General features: G+C 41.1%; 2 protein-coding genes across 2 annotated transcripts; both read right to left on the bottom strand.

The window, feature by feature from the left end:
- Positions 1 to 2,511: 2,511 nt before the first annotated feature.
- Positions 2,512 to 3,760, bottom strand: LOC146392261 (gastrotropin-like). The gene is made up of 4 exons (XM_084944351.1): positions 3,598 to 3,760; positions 3,327 to 3,487; positions 3,130 to 3,219; positions 2,512 to 2,997 (listed from the first exon to the last, which is right to left on the bottom strand). The coding sequence occupies exons 1-4, from the start codon at positions 3,662 to 3,664 to the stop codon at positions 2,938 to 2,940; spliced, it is 378 nt and encodes a 125-aa protein (XP_084800477.1). The 5' UTR covers positions 3,665 to 3,760; the 3' UTR covers positions 2,512 to 2,937.
- Positions 3,761 to 5,652: 1,892 nt separating this feature from the next.
- Positions 5,653 to 16,492, bottom strand: adra1bb (adrenoceptor alpha 1Bb). The gene is made up of 2 exons (XM_084944359.1): positions 15,126 to 16,492; positions 5,653 to 6,832 (listed from the first exon to the last, which is right to left on the bottom strand). The coding sequence occupies exons 1-2, from the start codon at positions 16,087 to 16,089 to the stop codon at positions 6,279 to 6,281; spliced, it is 1,518 nt and encodes a 505-aa protein (XP_084800485.1). The 5' UTR covers positions 16,090 to 16,492; the 3' UTR covers positions 5,653 to 6,278.
- Positions 16,493 to 18,161: the final 1,669 nt, after the last annotated feature.

Genomic DNA, 18,161 nt, shown 5'->3' on the forward strand with positions numbered 1-18,161 from the left:
CTCCAGGCGTCAGTTTGTTAATGGATCATTTTCCTGTAGGCTTTTGTATGCAGAGCTACAGAAGAAAGCTCCCGGCTTCCTTTGAATGTGTCCTCAGGAGAGGAATTTGGAAAAGGGTTGGGTGAGGAGGGGAATGCAGAGAAAGCTGCTCACCTCATGTCACAATGCAACATTTAATCAGTGTTATTGAAGGGCTTCTACTGTAATTACATCTAACACATGGCTAGAAATGTTTTGTTTATAAAGGTTAATGTGGGTGCTACTTATTTAATACAATGGATATTTTTGTCTTGGTACAGCAGGGGAGTGCTATATATAGTTTAAAATATCCAGTGCTTACTTTAGTGGGTTCATTGTCTGATTAATACAGTAAAGATCCATTGGGCAGTTTTTTATAATGTCATGTAAATTTGTAATAACTGTGTATATTAGTTGACTTGACAGTAAACAGCATGGTTGATCATGTATCATGTATTTCCCCCTGTATCATTATTTTATTTCATTTTATTTTATCCAACCTCACTTAAAAACACTGATTCAGAAGCACAGGTGTTCTGTCAAATACACCCCCCCCCCCCTCCACATAAGTACACATGACATGAAAAAAAACCCACATGTTTGATGTTATGCTCAATAAAAAAGCCCAGCTACATGATAGGAACCTTATGATATGACATCATATGCGGGATTTTAACCACACACGAGCTTAAAACTTGACAGATTATAGATGGTGATTACAGAGGTTCTGATTTTTCTCTTTCATGATGAAATGTACCACTGATATAGAAGTGCATTAGAAGTATATATGCATAAATACTTCTTATACATTTGCCACTGTCCAAGTGAACACAGCCCAGTCTTATAAGACTGATAAAAGTTTTTTTTCAACTATATTTACTTTCCTTTGTATTTTTTTTAATCTTCTTTTGCATTATTAAGGCAAATAATTCCCATAGTGTTTCGAAACAGACTGAAAATCTCTTAAAAAAAAATTTTTCTCTTGCAAAGATTGAAATCTTTTTTACTCTATGCCGAGAAATTGATTTAAAAGCCAAACTCTTCTGTTTTTATGAAGAAATAGGGCACCTCCTAGTGGTGAGATTAGAGAAACGCACCTGTAGCCTGGAGTGTCGAGCACAAAACCAACAGCCACAAAACCACATGCTGAGGGTGAATCGGACGGACTAGACGTGCAATAACCGAACAATCGGGATTTTTCTCACTAGTAAACTGTGCTGTTTCAGTCTTTCCTCACTCTAGAGGTTTTAGAATTGGACTTGGTCCTTTATCTATGACTAAAAAAATCATTTATTTTGGAAAACATAATGTACAAGGTCTATAATTTTAAGGCAGAACTGGAAGAGGAGATGTAGCATCAGTTACCTCTCATCATCCCACTAAAACCTAATGGGATGGGGAGAAGCACAGATGTAAATACTTAATGTCCCACGTCAATGGTTAATTAATAGTTTTGATGAATCAAAACACCACAAACTACAAAAAAGATTAAAGATCCACCTGAAGCAATCTTTACTAGCAGGTTTATTTTGCACAGATGTGTATGGGGTTGTATTTATGATATCTGTCCCTCCTCGGGTTTTCATGTATCAAATGTGCACAGAAATATATTTTCCCATTTGTTAAACTGGCTTTGAATTTGCTTTGAATTTGCTTTTCCGCTTAACTGAGTTTATTACAGTTTCGAGAACAAGATAAAACGATAAAATAAAGAGAGTAAAAGAGAAGTTGACTTGGAGTTCAAGAATCATTTCGACACAAAAAGGAAGTGATGAAAATGACAGGAAACCTTGCACTTTAAAAACTGATGCTGCAGAAGTTCTTCCGTGGTTTATCTTGTTCATCAGCGCATCAGCTCTGTGGTATCACCGTCAAGTTTCAGGGAAAATATGACGATAATAAAAGACTCCGAGGAGGTTATTAAAATTATTGTAATGCTTGTTTATGCCTTTGTTAAGGTGTACTGTGGATTTCAGCCTGACGATTCATATCATAAGCTAAACAAAATGCTTTTTGTGTTAATGCATAAAAAAAGATAACATGTTTTGAAAGGAAGGGAAACTGGAAAAGCATCAGATGCACGGACTGTGATGTAATATGAGCAAAAGACTCATTTTCCGCTCTCTGTCAGCAGATGTGGTTTTACTTCTGTTCTTTGAGACCAGCTGTGGAAGATTGCACTGCGTAAGCGAGTTTCATTCACTGGTAAAGAAAGATGAGAATGATGATCTTTCACAGGATGCTCTGTAATTACGGAACAAGGTCTCGCAAGTTTGAACAGAGTAAGAGACCAAATAACAACACCTTAAGGTCACTGTGTGCTTGCAGCATTAGAATCAGAGGAGAAAGTGTGACTAATGGTTTTAATAATCGTAATAATAAAGACCTTTTATGTCAGTGTGAGTTCAGCCCGTGCTGTTCTTCACATCACAAGAAGACAGCGGACAGAGCAGTCAGAAAGACTGACTAAAAACTGATCAAGTATTCTGTTAGTTATTCAAATCATAGTTTAATAGTCATGAAAAAAATCATTCAGTCTAAACCATGTAAGAGATCACCCTCTGCTTATGATTTCACATGAAAGAGACATACAAGTAAAAAAAAAAAAAGGCTGTAAAACAACACATAAAGGAAGTGGATGGAAAATATGTTGACTTTCAAAATCAGAGCACAGTGGCAGATCATTAGCACTTTGAAGGTAAAACAGGAGATGTTCATTGGATCAAAAATGAACACTGTTACAGATGAACATGTTTAAAAATACAGTACATAATGTTGTTTGGCCACTTCTGCTGTGTTGGGCCCAAGTTTCAGACCCGTGAGGCCCAGCGACGCTCTTCCTCGGCCCATTTAACAGGCACTGTCATGCTTCACCTTCTGCAACCTCTTTTCCATCCAAGCGTGTTGAGTCTCGTGGTGTTAGATCCTCTTGTTGATTCTTTTGAAGGTTACACCCTTCTCTCCTGGAGTTACGCAAGTCTGCATACGCAAAAAAAAAAAAAAAAAAAAGAGGATTAAAGATAATCTGGTATTAAAAGAGCAAATGGATTTATTTAAGGGATTATTAATCTCATTCAAAAAGTGCAATGAATAAGTGGCTTCTTCTCCTACCATTACTAGCTTGTCATCAACGATCTCTGCTGTGAAGAGGTACTGAGGGAACTGACATGAAATCTTGTCGCCTTCCATAGTTACAGGCGCCTTAAGAAAAATATCGTGGAGCTTTGGTTACATGAAGGTTTTATTAAAAGTTGTGAACACTGTCAGCTGCAAATCCTAAGTTTCCTCTGTGCATTTTAGTTCCTCACCTTGAATTTGGATCCTGTCATCGTCGTCAGCTCACATTCTTGACCAACAATAAATGTATTGGACCAGGTCCAGTTCGGGATGGTTTGTGTCCAGGTGAAGTTATTCCCGTCCTGCACCACTTCAGTCACCGCCTTGTGGTCTGTCTTGGCATTTTGAAGACCTGTGAACAAGCGGGTTAAATCCCAGAGCAAGAAGTCCAACAAAGTGTAAACAAATGATGCCTGACATTAGTTCATTAGTGGCTTAAAAAAAAAAAAAGTATCCTCATACCAACTGCTTCTAGAAAATCCTCATAATTCTCTTGACTCTCAAGCTCATATTTCCCACTGAACCCCATGATGCCAAAAGAGCAGAAATAAAAAAAGGGAAGGAGTTCTTGAGTCAAGAAAGGAGTGGCCTGCTCCCGTTGAACCACCTTTCTGTTCCTTTCCACTTACACGTTTCTCACAATGTGTCACCCCCACACGTGGTATTTTTCCTAAGACTAGTGACACAGGCTGCAAAGTATGTCCACGCTCCTGCCTGTATCAGGTTTTTCCAGCCCTTCGCAGATGTAAAAAAGGACATCTGCATGTTTGAACATGTGGTGTAGTAAAATAGAAGATAAACACAGTATGTCCTAATGCCAGCATCATGTCAAAGGAGGTCGTTCAGGTGAGGTTCAGCAGTTTACACCAGAAAAGAACTTCCTTCAAATGAAAGTAGAAGCTACTGTTTTGTGGATTTATTGAGAAATAATGGAAAAAAACTGTGTGTCATTCCCCCTTGCTCTCTTCCTGCTTTCCTGTCTGATCTCTACTGCTGTGCTGTGAAAAAAAAAGTATGTTTGGTGGCTAAAAACCAGCAAAAAAGTGAAATCCAATTCCACAGAACAAGTAATATATATTTTTTTTATATCACTGTTAAGTATAAAAGGAAGATGCCAGAATATTCACACCTGAGACTGAATATGTGACATTTTTCTGAAAAAGATTTATTAAAATGACGTTTGCACATTTCTGTTGGTGCTTGCAGGAAGGTATTTAATCTTGAAAGGAGGTGAAAATAAGATGAAAACAAGGCTGCTGAATAAGATGTTAAAGCCCTCTCACCTGAATGTGTTAAATCTTGGACCTTTGCGAGAGCGATGGCTTCATTTCAGCTGGTAATAAAGAGTGAAACGCAGTGCTAATTTATCTCCTCCTCTGCTACCTGCAACTCTTTGTAAGCTCCACTCACCTTCCACTCTGAAGCAGAATAAACAGCTGGTCTCTCTCAAAGTGCTGAATGTACTGTGTTGTACTAAGTGGTAAAATCCATGTAAAAAATTTGCATTTTTTTAAATTACAAAGTAAAATCACTTTGTTATCTTGTTATTTTTAAACAGCTTCCTATGTGGATTGTACAGATTCTTTAAATATAATGCGTTTTATGATGTGTTGGTGATCTATAGACATGCTGGTGGGTGGATATTGTCACTGTGTGACAGAGGCATGCTAATTGCTCAATTTTTATTTTATCCATCCATCCATCCATCCAGCCAGCCAGCCAGCCAGCTTCTTCTCTTATCCAGTTCAGGCCTGCAGAGCGAGGAGCCGGAGCCTATCCCAGTTTTTGGGAAAGGTGCAGGGTATGCCAGGATGCTGTGACGTGACAATACAAACCACCACTTCACCCTTATTACAAATCAAACAGTGTAACTGTGTGTCTTTGTACCTGTAATGAATCATAGACAAAGCCTGCTTTGAATCATTGGTGGAAAGGACCAACGACTGTCAAAGAAAGTTCCAGGAAGTGTGACTTTATGAAATACATAAAGGACAAAATAAAAAGGTGGATTTTGCATCTTTTAGTAGATAAAAATTAAACTGCTGGATCATTTTTGCTGCTAATGTAATAGAGTATGAGAAGCAGATAAATTAACATAATAAATCTTTAAATATGTGTAATGATTACTTGTATGTGTGGAATTATTTGACAAAAGTGCAGACAATCCCCTGAGTTCTGTGTTAGTTTTTGTTCTTGAGGTTTTTGTTTTTGCACTTTTCTGATCTTCTTCATGTTTCTGTCTCCAGTATTGGATCCTCTCTTTTATATCTTCTAAAAAAAATTGATTTATCACACTCTTAATTGGTAGTTGGTGATTAATACTTTAATGACAACCGATCATGAGCTGTGTTTACGTTAACTATCTATATAATGAGGAAAACCTTTTTTTTAATCTAATAAACACCATCTGCTTCTGCTTCTATCATCAGACTGATGTTAACACCTCGGATAATCCCTGAGAGAGCTCTTTGTTTGCCAGAGCAAAGTGAGAAATGAAGAGTTGGCCTTGAAACAGCATTCGAGCAACGTTCTACTTTTATTTATTCATCACATTTCTACAAACATACAAAGAAGATGATGTGGGATGATTGTGCGCACAGCAGATAAAACAGGTTATACTTTATTTCCACAATATACCATAAAGATACCAAGTGACTGCAACAGAACAGTGATCGTTTGTCTTTCCACGCTTTTTACACGACTCGGGTTCTTCGACACGTTCGGTCTTTGTAGAGCAGATGTGGAGTTGTAACTGAAAGGGAGTGATAGAGAGGCTGTGCTGGATGGAGGTCCTTTCAGTCTTTTCTCCTAGAGTCTGAATAAAAAAAACATGCATGCACAGATTTGTGTCCAGTTCCAAGAGGGCAGCAAACACTGTGTCAGAGCTGTTACTGTCTACTGAAAGAAACTCTACTTTCAATCTCAGTTACAGCAACATGGAACAACATACCTGTGATACAGCAGCATAGTCAGTACTCTTCACCTTACATTGACAGCTTATGACAATGATAATCCACTGACTGATGAATGATCATGGGACCATGTACAGTGAAGCCTGTGAAACCCTACTTCCCTGCTCTGTTTGTTACTGTGATCCCTATAAGGAATGAACCAGTAAGTCTCATCTTAGTACGACGAATGAGTCACACTTTGTCAACAGGCACAATAAGGTCTTTGTTGACCCCTCCCTTATCTTTATTCTTCACAAAGGAGAAAGAGAAAACTCCTCCTGTAGTTTCCTCAGCGGTTCTCCCCCCTCTCAGAGCTGTCGGATGGCAATCGATGGGGCTGCCGGGCAGCAGGTTGGGGGTGGAGGGAGTCGGGGTGGTAGCTCCCCAGATGTATAATGCTTCCCCCTCAGGGCAAGGCGGCAGACCCTTACTCAGGTAACTCGGGCTCGGGCTGGCTGAGGACGGCAGAGTACGCTGGCTTCCGTTCAGACAGCTGGAGTTGTGGTCCGTCGAGTTTTTACGTGAGTTTCCAGAGGAGCTGAAGGTGGAGGAACGGTAATTATACTCTCTCCAGCCGGGACGTTTGCGCTGGTGACACTGGCATTTCAGGATCCGGATGAAAGCCAGCTTGAACTCGCGGTTGTAGCAGGGGTAGATGATGGGGTTCAGGCAGCTGTTGAAGTAACCAAGCCAGAAGATTACTTTGAAGAGGGATTCAGGTGGCCGCAGGTGCACATTAAAGGACCCTGGGGACAGCAGGGGGTAAAAAGAGAAGCTGCTCTTAGTCATGAATAGTAAGCATGGCTGATGTAGTCGCCTACACATTCTACACATTCACCAATACAACAAGTGAAAGATCCTTTTTTTGATCCAGGGAGGAGACACAAACTGGGATCTGACAGAATCTGCCAAATCAAACATGTGGAGCTACCGGCCTTCGGGGCCCTTTGTGAATAAGAGAGCAGCGGCTCTGTGCAGAAATCCTAATTTCTTCTGTTCTTTGGCTATTTCACAAAAAACTAACATCAATCCTTCTATTTTCTTTCTTTTATCCAGTCAGTAATGCAGGGTGGTGGAGGGGTTGGAGTCCAGAGGCCCCATTATAGCTAGCTAGCTTCTTGGCTAACACATAGATAATCATTCAAACTCACATTCACACCTAAGGCCAATTTAGAATGGCCAGTTTAAATAACCTAATGATAACTCAGGCGATACCATGTGATTAGGAGCTAAAATGGGTGCCTACCACTTTAAGGATGTTAATGCAATCACAGCAGCGGTTTAGTGACTTGAGGGGCGTGTCCTAAGTAGACGGCAGTGTCATGGTTTTCTGACCTGTACACAAGTAAGTTCTTATTTTTGATTATATCTAAATGGAATTCATTATTCCCTCTTTAGTTTCAAATCCTAATTCAAGTGAAATCGATTTTTCTATATAAGAACGTGTCAGCCCTACACATATTCTAACGTCTCAGTTTTGACTATTTTCCCTGAGCTTTTTAACTTGTTTGTATGCAAGGCCGTCAATTAAATCTCAGCAAACCAGCCTGCACAGTACAAATGAAGCCAATTAGCTGAGTTCCTGACTGTTAGACTCCAATTAAGTAACGCTTATCCTAATAATAAAATAATGTTAAAAAGAATGTCGTTAACTAGACTTTGATTGTTACTGTAAAAACAAACTATCAAAAATCTCTGATATAATTCAGATTTGAAAACTTGGGTCTTTAAATGACTGATTTATTTTCAGAGATATGCGTGTTCACCTTGTTACACTTTCTGCAACTCCTTCTCGCCTTGTAGTGGCAGTGCAAGAGTCTCTGGGTGTTGCCAAGGCTTAATTGCCAATTGTCTACACTTCCAGAGGTGTGGGTAAAGGCATGGCTGAGGATAGGTTGGGGGAGATGACACTTCTTCTCTTCAATTGCTCTCTGGGATTTTTTTTTTTTTTAAGTTGACGTCCCATCCATCCTCTTCCATTTATCCTTCTCAGGGTTCTGTTGAGGTTATTAAATGATTTAGAATAAAAACAATGCTTCTGCAAACTCTGGTGTCAATCTCCACTTTATGAACGAGTCTCTCTTGTAAATGAGACATTAGGTCTCAATGGGACTACCTATATAAAAAAAGGTTAAATAAAAATAATAAATAAAAACGTTGTGGCTTTTGAGCCGGATCGAAACAGCTTTTTTAATTTAAAGATTGATCTGATGGCTAGAGTAATTCAACAGTTAACATACTAAAAGTGTTGTTTACTCAAAGACCTTACTCATTTTAGGTAGTATCATGTGTTCCCAGCAGAGATTCAGGGTTCATGGCAAGCTAAGCTACTCGCCTTCTGACTCAACCTCCACACTCAAAACACAGTCGTAAAAGTTGACCTTTTCACCTGAAGCATCCGAAGCTGAGATTCCAACGACCTTGTACATGTCGGAAAAAACGTGTATTAAGTTGTGCTAAAGAAATGTTTTCGCCAAATGACTCATGAATAAGCATGCAGTCCTGAGCTACATTTATACTGAGCGATGATATGCTCATTTTTGCCAAATTTGAGGATTGAATCTCTCCTGTGAAAGTCAGCAGAGGTTATTTATATATTCTGAAAGGGAATATGAAAGTGTACTATGGCACCTCAGAGTCATCTGGAGGCTGAATAAATGTAACTGACAGAAAGTGATCAACATGGATCAATTACAGCCATTTAATCAGGTCGTTTTAAGATCATTTTATACTCATTACACATTACTGAGACTTCCTGGTTTAGTTATCCTTTATTGATGTTGCATCATATCCAACAGGTGGCAGCACTGATTAAGATAAACAGGGTTTTTTTTTACTCTTAGACCGTTTGCAGTCTCCAGATGAGGATGTGAAGACAGTTAGTTCCATATGTTATTCATCATTACAGAAAACCTTGTATTTAGGAAGGCCTTCACAAGCAGATAATGTGTTTCCTTAAAAAGAAAAAACCCAAAACAAAGTAAAACAATACACTTGATCAAGAAAGCAGAAAAGGTGAGCTGACCCTGAATTCCCTTTTAGATAAATGCACCGTGGGAGAGACGAGCTGCTCTGAAAAGGGGGAAAAAAAGGTTGAAGTGAAATGACAGTTTGTCCTGTCAGAGGTGTCTCCTTTCCGCACGGTGCCTAGTGGCCTTGTCTGTGTTTACACAGGTAACATGGCTGAAGCTGTGCAGACGTGATCGTTGGTCAGACTCAACACGAAAAACGAAATGACATCATTCTGAAACAGTATGAGGCAAGTTTGTCATGTATGATAATGAGTGGATCTGGGCTGGGTTAAATTGCATTAATCTACCCCCCCGTGGTGCTTTTTGTCCTACTGTGGCTGAGCTTAAATACAGGAAGGATATCTTACAAGCTAATGAGGTGAGAGGGGAAGCCTGAAGACTAAAATAGGGGATTAATAAGCACAGCACAGCGTGATTAGTGTGAAACAGACACATTGTGCGTATGCGCGCGTGTTTGTGTGTAGGCTGATGTGAGTAAAACAACGTTTCTTTACACCAGCCCACATTCCTAAATTGATATCACATTCCTGGATAGGCTGAGGATGCACCACGATCTCAGGCTTTCAAGTGTGAAATTACCTCTGACAACCAGCGACACCTCAGCTTACTTCTTCATGAAAATCAGATCAACAGCTTTAACGATTACTCTAAGCTGTACAAGGTGCATTATACACAACACAGCCAAAGGGTGAACTGACGCAGGTACTCGGGTCAAAAGCACACTTTGATTTTGACGTCGCAATAACATGAGAGCATGGAACCAGATGTGATCTTTCCAAAACACATGCACGCACACGCACACGCACACGTACATGCTGCTCTGGACAATTTGTAATCTTGATGAAAGTGATTGTTTGACAATATGAGGAAATGTCGCTTTCAACTTTCATCCTAATGAGTGGCTCCAAGTACTAGAAGCTGTCTCTCTCTCTGTGTGTGTGTGTGTGTGTGTGTGGTAGCAAGACTGTGAGATGAGATTGCTGTCTGAATGAGTCTTGGCCCCATAAACTCCAGATGAATCGGTGTCTTCTTGGTGGCTGGTATTTTCACATGCTATTTTCCCCTCTGCTTGGCCACTTAAATGTGATTACATAACTGTGTGAGCTATGAGTGTGATTGGGATACAGAGGAGGGGATTTGGTGAATTACAATATGATCATTCCTTCGTTTCTGTCCATGTCTGTCTCTCTCCATTCATCTCCATTTGTCAGTCTGTTTCTCTGTGTAGTAGCTGGCTGCAAATCAAAAGGATTTGACTGCCTGCATCACAACTCAGCTTATTCTTTCCTCACCCATAACCTTTTCAAACTGATCAACCCTGATTATTAAATATTTTGCGTGCTTACGTTCTGTAACGTCTCGGTTTGGGCGACAGTTGTATAAATCTACACCATGTGCATCTGGATTGGACACACCGAGAGCAGCATCCACACAGGCAAAACAGATACGAAGCACCGTCTCCATCCTCGGAAACCCCCTTTAACAACATCCCGATCATCCCACAGAGAGTATAAGTTGGGACCCTGCCATCATGTTCCCGTGTCTCCTTTCAACACAAACGTGGGATAAAAGTGTAGGAAGCGCTGGCTGACAGCAGACCTTCCAGTGTCCAGACATGGTTCATGTTTATGTGTTTAAGTTCTGTGTGAACGTGGTCCATTTTTGTCCTCTTTCAAGTGTTTATGTTTAAAGGCTATAGTATAAACGGCAGAGGAGGCGATGGGCTCAGCCCTGGGACAATAGTATACAGATAAACGTGGGGGGGTTGTGGCCTCACCCTTTCTGTTAATAGAAATGTTTGCACCTCCTTCCTGAGGACAGGCACACGCATATTTCACTCTGAAACACAGGAACATCTTAACAAAACATGGCATCCTGTTATTCTAACTAATTGAAGTAGTGATGCCTATTCTGTGCCATGTACACACACACACACAATCTGCTCTCACACATCCTGTTTCATAACACAGCAGCAAATATGATTAATATGTCTTGATCTGAGAGGACACGAGCATTATTGCCCTCTCACATTGCTTTCAATGAAAACCGTAGCGTGAAGCTATTTTTGGAAAATTGAGCTGACATCCCAGAGACCCCTCGTCTTCACCCCGATACCCCGTGGCACCTCCTGCTCTGCTCTGCCACCTCCTTTCTTTTTCATTGCTTTGACACTTAGCTCTCTAATTATTTTTCCTTCTCAAAAAAGCATTTGAGTTACCCCTGGAGCGCACAGGCGGGCCAGCTCAGCGGCCTTAAAAGCCAAAGAAGCTGCCTGAGAATCCCACAGAATGAACTGTATCTGCTCCAAAAAATGAGGAAACAACACCTCAGGTGTTGGATTCTCTCACATTTAGACATGCTGCTTGCACCACTTGTTCGATGCGAGGCCTTCACAGGACATTAGTGCCTATGCTGGCTGTGACAGAGCTGTGGGAAAATATGTGCAATGAAGCACTAAAAACTTTTCTTTGGATGAGCGCAGAGATGAGGACAAGTGTGAGGATAACAGTCGATCTGGTTCTAAAATATATTTATTTGTGTGTATATTTATTTAAAGCTAAGCATTTTTCCCCCTTAATAACAATATGAAGAAACCTTTTCTTCATTTATGTCTGTGCAGGCCTGAAAAGTCAATTAACTGATTAGTCGGTGGAGCAAAAATTAATTAGTACCCTCGCTGATAACTCAGAATTACTTTCAGTTATTTAGCAAGCAATTCAATATGAGCAGCACTCATTTTACTCATGTGGGCAAATTGACTTTTGTTGTTCAGTAAATCTTGTAGATTTTGTAGATTTTAATTGTTTATGAACAAGATAAACACATGAAAATGTCTAATTAAGCTGATAAAACTATGAAATTCATCTCATCACAGACATGAAATAAATAAATATTTGTAAACAATCATAAAATCTGCTTCTGTGCACAGTGGCCTTGGAACACTTTAATTTGCATGTGAACCCCTGTTGCTATAGCTTTTGCTGCAGAGTTGCCTTAAGCTATTATCTTGCATGTGTTATATGAGACCTGCTTAAGGGACACATGAGGTCATTTGAAAGGTCAGTGTCAGTGTAAATATATAGTTATCAACAGTAAAAGTACATCATGGAGTGTACTAGCTGCCCTACTGCACCTCTCACCCTATGACAGCTGGGATAGGCTCCAGCCCCCAGTGCAAACCTGGACTGGATGGATGGATATAGTCTAACTTAGATATTTGGATGAAAATGAGTCTTTAGGGAAAAATAAAACACCATGAAACAAAACAAAATTAAAAGACTGGAAATCGGCTTCAGTCTGGGTCAGTTTGTCAGATGAGTCAACACAACAAGCATCAGGAGGCACTGGTGCACAGGATTAATGGAAGTGAGATGTTTACATGACTGTAAAGTTGCCTTTACAAATTGTTGTGTTGCACTGTAGTGCCTACTCTGAACTTCTTAAATCTTGTTCCCGAAAAATCTAAATCAGAATCAAATAAACTTTGGAAACTCGCTGAAGCCAACCTGAAGTGAACGCAAGCGTTACATTTTTAAAAGAGAAACAGCCAGACTAATAGGCTGATACATTCGAAGTTTAGGTATGTCGCTTTTACCAACAAATATGCAGATGCTGAAAGTTCACAGCAAGTGTGTGTTAGATTTTGGACCGCTTTTCATCCAAAGTAGCTGGCTTGGAGTACACTAACTTAAAAAAAATTTGACGTCATGTTTATAATCCTGAGGTTTTTGCTCCAAGTTAAAGGCATAAAAGGAAAAAGGACACTTTAAAACCTGAAAAGGAATGACTCAAACTGTGGGAACCGTTGCTGCCTGCTTGCCATTTATGTACAATGACAAAAAAATAAACTCCACAGTATAAACAGATGTTGCGTAAGATAGGTGAGACCTGTAGCTAAGGGACAGTTCACATAATTCTTCACAGGTTAAAACTTGATGGATCTGAGGTTGCAGTGGCTCCTTTTGGCCAGCCTCACTTTGATCTCTGAAAGCTTTTAATTGTTTAAAAAGCTGCAGTGATGGACGAGGCAGAAGCATCTGTAGCCACGCTGACACAATCGCTCAAGACACAAACGAGCATAACTTGCAATGCATTCACATAAACACGGATAAATATTTCATCACCCATCCACTGCACACCAGCACACACACACACACGCGCGCGCACATATCACCAACCACATAAGTTACAATACGAATCAGTGGCAGTGTGCAGAGGAAGGAGCGGGATAATAACAAGTGTGAAACAGGAAATCCCACTCTGTAGGTGGAAACTCGGATCAACACAGGGATAGTGCCGCTGTCCTATCAGACTTAAGACGTGAGTCACACCAGAGAGCAGAGAGCAGGACAAACTTTAACTTCAAAGCAACATCTCCCACAAATCTGCATTTGAAAATAGAGGTGCCTCAGGGCCCCGGTTCAGCTCCCTGGGTTGAGCAGGCGACCCAGGCTAACGCAGAGGTTTGAATCTGCCCCGAGGCCTTTTACTGCTTTTCTCCCCCTGCTTTCCTGCCTTCTCTAGACTGTCCCAACACAATAAAAGCTAAACAAAATAAAGGCTAAAATAAAATGTGTTAAAAAGAAAACAGAGGGAACTCGGCCCAGCTTTGACATGACTAGATAGTAGCACCATTCTATGCCAGAGTACTCTCTCTGTGGATGCTTTTATGAATCTCTTAAGCCCCTTAAAGTGGGCAGTAAATAAAGCTGCATGGTGCTTTGTCACAATGTATCAGTATTCTACACCAGAGAGTGTAAAGAGAAACTTGGGGGCTGTTTTTTGGCAGTGTCTAAAGAGGGCCCTTCTGAAGTCCACCCCTGAATGTAGGCGTAGAAGCCTCTCAGAACTGCAAATTCAGAACTTTGTAAAATCACATTTGGTATGTACATTTGGTATCTCATCCAGGATGCCTTGGGGCAAAATAATCCCTGCAATGTAGCACTGCATAGTGATCCTGCCTCAGGTGCTGCGTGTGTGTGTGTGTGTGTGTGTGTGAGAGGACGTGATGAGCTGCAGCTTGAAGCCAGGTGCATAAACACACTCCCTTATAACGACGCTAAATGAACACATGCAGACACATGGCTGTACACAAACATATACATATAGCCCACGGTGCCCCTGCGGGGTTAATCCCCACACATTCAGACCATCCGGCCCATTCTTGAATACAGAGCTTGTTTTTCAGTGAGGCCGTTTCCCCCTCCCCTCCCAAATGCCACTGCTAAACAAAGACTTGATGTTTTCTCAGCCTGCAATATATTGCTTCATTTCCACTGCAGTTTTTTAAACATTCATGGCAGAGTGCTGTTGAATGCTCGCCAGTGCCAGTGGCATCATAAGGGAGCCTCAGCAGGCTCCACAGGCTTCTGAAATGACTGACCAGAGCAGAGAGAGGCCACCTACCACTCACAGTGTATTTAGTGCAACAACAAATCAAATCAGACATTGAATTATGCTGAAAATATTTGGATGAGCTTTCAGTGAATTCCACTTCCTTGAAATGTTTTGGCGTTTCCAATGGGGCCCTGATTTCAGAGACAGTGACAGGAAAGAGAAAAGGAAAATGGTGAACTTTTAACTTTGTGACATAAACAGAGGCTTAGGCCAGATCAATGATATAGATTCATTCATTCTGCGTCACATATTGCTACAAGATAGGGGGTTTTACTTCAACAGTAATGGCTAAACCCGTAGAGCCCACCGAGACGTTTAATGACAGCAGAGCAACCCAGGAGATTCTGTGTGCGGCAGATATGATTTGCAATGCCTGCAGCAGCGTTTAACAGCAACAGTTTAGCTTCCCCGAGACATTTATGTGACTGACATTTATTTTCTGCAGGCTGTTTTTGACCAATTAAATATCTGTTTTAAAACTGGCTTCCAGGGGGAAAAAAGGTTGTCGATGTATTTTTGCAAATTGCTTCATGTAAAAAAAAAAAAAAAAAAAAAAGTATAGTCGTGGGGCGTATAAAAGACCCCCCACTGAGTGACGTACGGAACCTACCTATGGGTAAGGCGAGAAAGAAGGGCAGCCAGCAAAGGGTAAACATGCCGACCACAACTCCCAAAGTTTTAGCTGCTTTCTTCTCCCGGGAGAATTTCAGCAGTTTCACCGTGAGCGAACTTCTAGCCTGGTGCGCGCGGCCCTTCCCCGTGCCAGAGCTGCCGGGATCCTCGTGCACCTGAGATCCCTTGTGGATCCTGAGGGTCAACTCACTGGAGTTCATCCTCTCCCGCATCACACCTGCCTCCAGGTTCTTAGTGGTCCTTTTGGCGACTATGTACACACGGCAGTACATGGCCAGTATAACGACGAGAGGGATGTAGAAGGAGCCGAGGGAGGAGAAGAGCGCGTAAAACGGCTCCTCGGTGATGGGACATATCGTGTCGTCCGGCGACGGTGGCTGCTTCCACCCGAGCAGAGGGCCGATGGAGATGACCACCGACAGCGCCCAGACCCCAAGCATGGCCAGCAGAGCCCGCTTCTCCGTCACGATACCCGGGTACTGCAGCGGGTGGCTCACTCCAATGTAGCGGTCAATAGATATTACGCACAGGCTCATGATGGACGCGGTGCAGCACAGCACATCCACCGCCGCCCAAATGTCACAGAAGATCCTGCCGAACACCCAGTAGTCTAGGATCTCCAGTGTGGCTGACACAGGCAGCACCGTGGTGCCCAGCAGCAGGTCCGCGATAGCCAGGTTGATGATGAAGTAATTGGTCGGGGTCCGCAGGTGCCTGTTGCACACCACAGCGAGGATTACAAGGATGTTGCCCGCAATGGCAAACACGATGAAAGCCCCGAGTACCAAGCCGAGCGGGATGGCTCGGGTGAGGTCCATCTCGCTGCGCACCGTATGGTTACCCCCAGAGCTGTTAGTGAAATTGAACTGGGAAGACGCCCCGTCGAGTTTCGAGGAACCATTTTTCCACAAGTCTGTGACATTGTCAATGCTCAGACTCATTTTGACTCACAAAGTCCTCCATAGCAGGCTCCAGACCACTTGTAGCTTTAAAGAAAGGGCTTTAACACAAACTGCCAAAACGGTCTATGTGCGCATGGCTCACTGCGCTTCTTCGAGTTCGCTTCCAAACGTTTTATCAGAGAAAAGCGATCATTGTGCAGCCGTACGTTCCCCATGCAGTCCGTCTCCCCCCACTCTCCTGAGAGGTTAGTGGAGAAGTGAGGGGGGCAGCAGTCATCTCCTGCCTCCTCTCCTCCGCACGCAGCGTTGCCATATACTGACCAAACATACCTAAATACGCGCTTATGAAGTGCGCGTGACGCACTGCACGAAGAGCCGTGATTGCGCAGAATACGCACATAGTGTCGTTGCTTCATTTTCTTTCTTTCTTTCGACTTTGCAGGACGCAGTGAGGAATCGCGCTTTTTGGGTGAAGCACTTCATTGGTGTCTAATTTATTTTTCCCCACTGTGGGAGGGTGCTTATCTGGGCATTTACAAGTTCCACAACCACATAACTTTGTGAAAGTAAACCTCGTTGGTGCAGTTTTTTTTAAAGGTACTTCTAGCTTGCTTGGCGGTACGCTGGTAAAAAAGTGTTTTGTTGACAGAGAAAATAATGACATAATTTTAAGCCAGGGTGCCCTGACTGTAAGAGATGCTCAGTTTCAGTGCGGTAAATATTCAGGATGTTCCAGCAGTCAGCTTAGATGGTTAAGCCTTCAACTTCAAACCGATTAAGTTCAAACGTAGATTACACATCACATACAATCCTCTCTCATATGACAGGTATCTCTCGTGAATTATATTCCTATTTTGGTAAAATGCAAGAGTTCCTCAGAGTAATCTCATCTTGGGTATAAGTTAGGAAGAAGTGGCAGGCTTAGTGGACTGGCACATGCGCATTCCAGAGACAGGTTCCTCTCTTAGAAGCACTTTATAAAAAGGCCAACAACTATGGGTCTAATTTCCACAAAAGTAAATGTTTTTTTTTTCATGTTTATTGAATTACAAAGAATATATATGTACCTACAAATAATTACCAGTACATAAACTAGAATTTAAAAGTAAAAATTAAAGGTTTACAGGAAAGAAGAAAAACAAAACAAAACAACCCAGCAGAACTTTAAAATAATGTCCCACTATTAATAATCAGCAAGGTGTCAAAAAGTGATTAATTTATAATTTATATGGCATTACTCCTCCTTAGTATACCATTTATAAATAAAAATACATGTTCAATATATGCAATCAAAGTGCTACCAATAATTCTGCTGTAATTTTAGTAGCGAGTTATTTCCATGTATTTATAACATAAAATCAAACAATATTTCCCCCAATGTATTCTGTAAATACTTATTCACAACATAAAGAAAGGAAATATTGTTTGTGTTTATGTTAAAATGCATCAGATTTACACCCTATTTAAAATTTCTTAGAGCGTAATTTCTTTCCTGGAAGAAAATAACTGAGGTTACTCATTACTTAAACACTGTCAGACTAATTACTTCTTCTTTCCTGCAACATTTTGAATATTTACTCCCTTATCCAAGTGTGTGTATTTGTAGGTAACTATAATTACATTTTTAATGTCAGATAAAATGTAATAACATTCCTTTCAGTTTTAGGGAAATCGCACCTTTAATCATGGGCATTATTATAAAGTGCTGCTGAGCTGTTTAACTGTTTATGCTACACAGGCAGCTGACAAACACACAAAGGTGTCCTCATTTAAACCTGAAGTTGCATGCTTTACGATTTGGTGCTCTGCTTCTGCTTTTATTCCCAGACCAGATTGTTTGAAAGAATTTGTCATGTTTAATATTTGTGGGAAACACAACACACACATGACCTGCAGCAACGACCTGAGTGGTCTCCTTTGGACAAACTAATTAATGCAGGTTAGACCAAAAGCATGTGACTAATTTAATATAAATTATGTCAAAAGTGCTGAAAATGAATTCTCCACTGTGATGTCATAGTGTTAAACATTTTCATAAAGATAGTCATGAAATATGCAGGACTCATGAAGTAAAATGTGTTTCTTTTTCTTCTTTTCTACTGATATACCAA

This window comes from Perissodus microlepis, chromosome 2 (genome assembly GCF_051167445.1).
Source record: "Perissodus microlepis isolate ML-2025 ecotype Zambia chromosome 2, ASM5116744v1, whole genome shotgun sequence".
Classification (NCBI taxonomy): Eukaryota; Metazoa; Chordata; class Actinopteri; order Cichliformes; family Cichlidae; genus Perissodus; species Perissodus microlepis.

What these genes read in the sequence shown, in the direction of transcription:
- LOC146392261 (XM_084944351.1), bottom strand. Translation starts at nt 3,664, where the DNA reads ATGGGGTTCAGTGGGAAATATGAGCTTGAGAGTCAAGAGAATTATGAG. An exon ending in GGATTTTCTAGAAGCAGTTG is followed by an intron (nt 3,488 to 3,597) that starts GTATGAGGATAC and finishes GCTTGTTCACAG; the next exon opens with GTCTTCAAAATGCCAAGACA. An exon ending in TGACAGGATCCAAATTCAAG is followed by an intron (nt 3,220 to 3,326) that starts GTGAGGAACTAA and finishes ATTTTTCTTAAG; the next exon opens with GCGCCTGTAACTATGGAAGG.
- adra1bb (XM_084944359.1), bottom strand. Translation starts at nt 16,089, where the DNA reads ATGAGTCTGAGCATTGACAATGTCACAGACTTGTGGAAAAATGGTTCC. An exon ending in CTTTCTCGCCTTACCCATAG is followed by an intron (nt 6,833 to 15,125) that starts GTAGGTTCCGTA and finishes TGCTGTCCCCAG; the next exon opens with GGTCCTTTAATGTGCACCTG.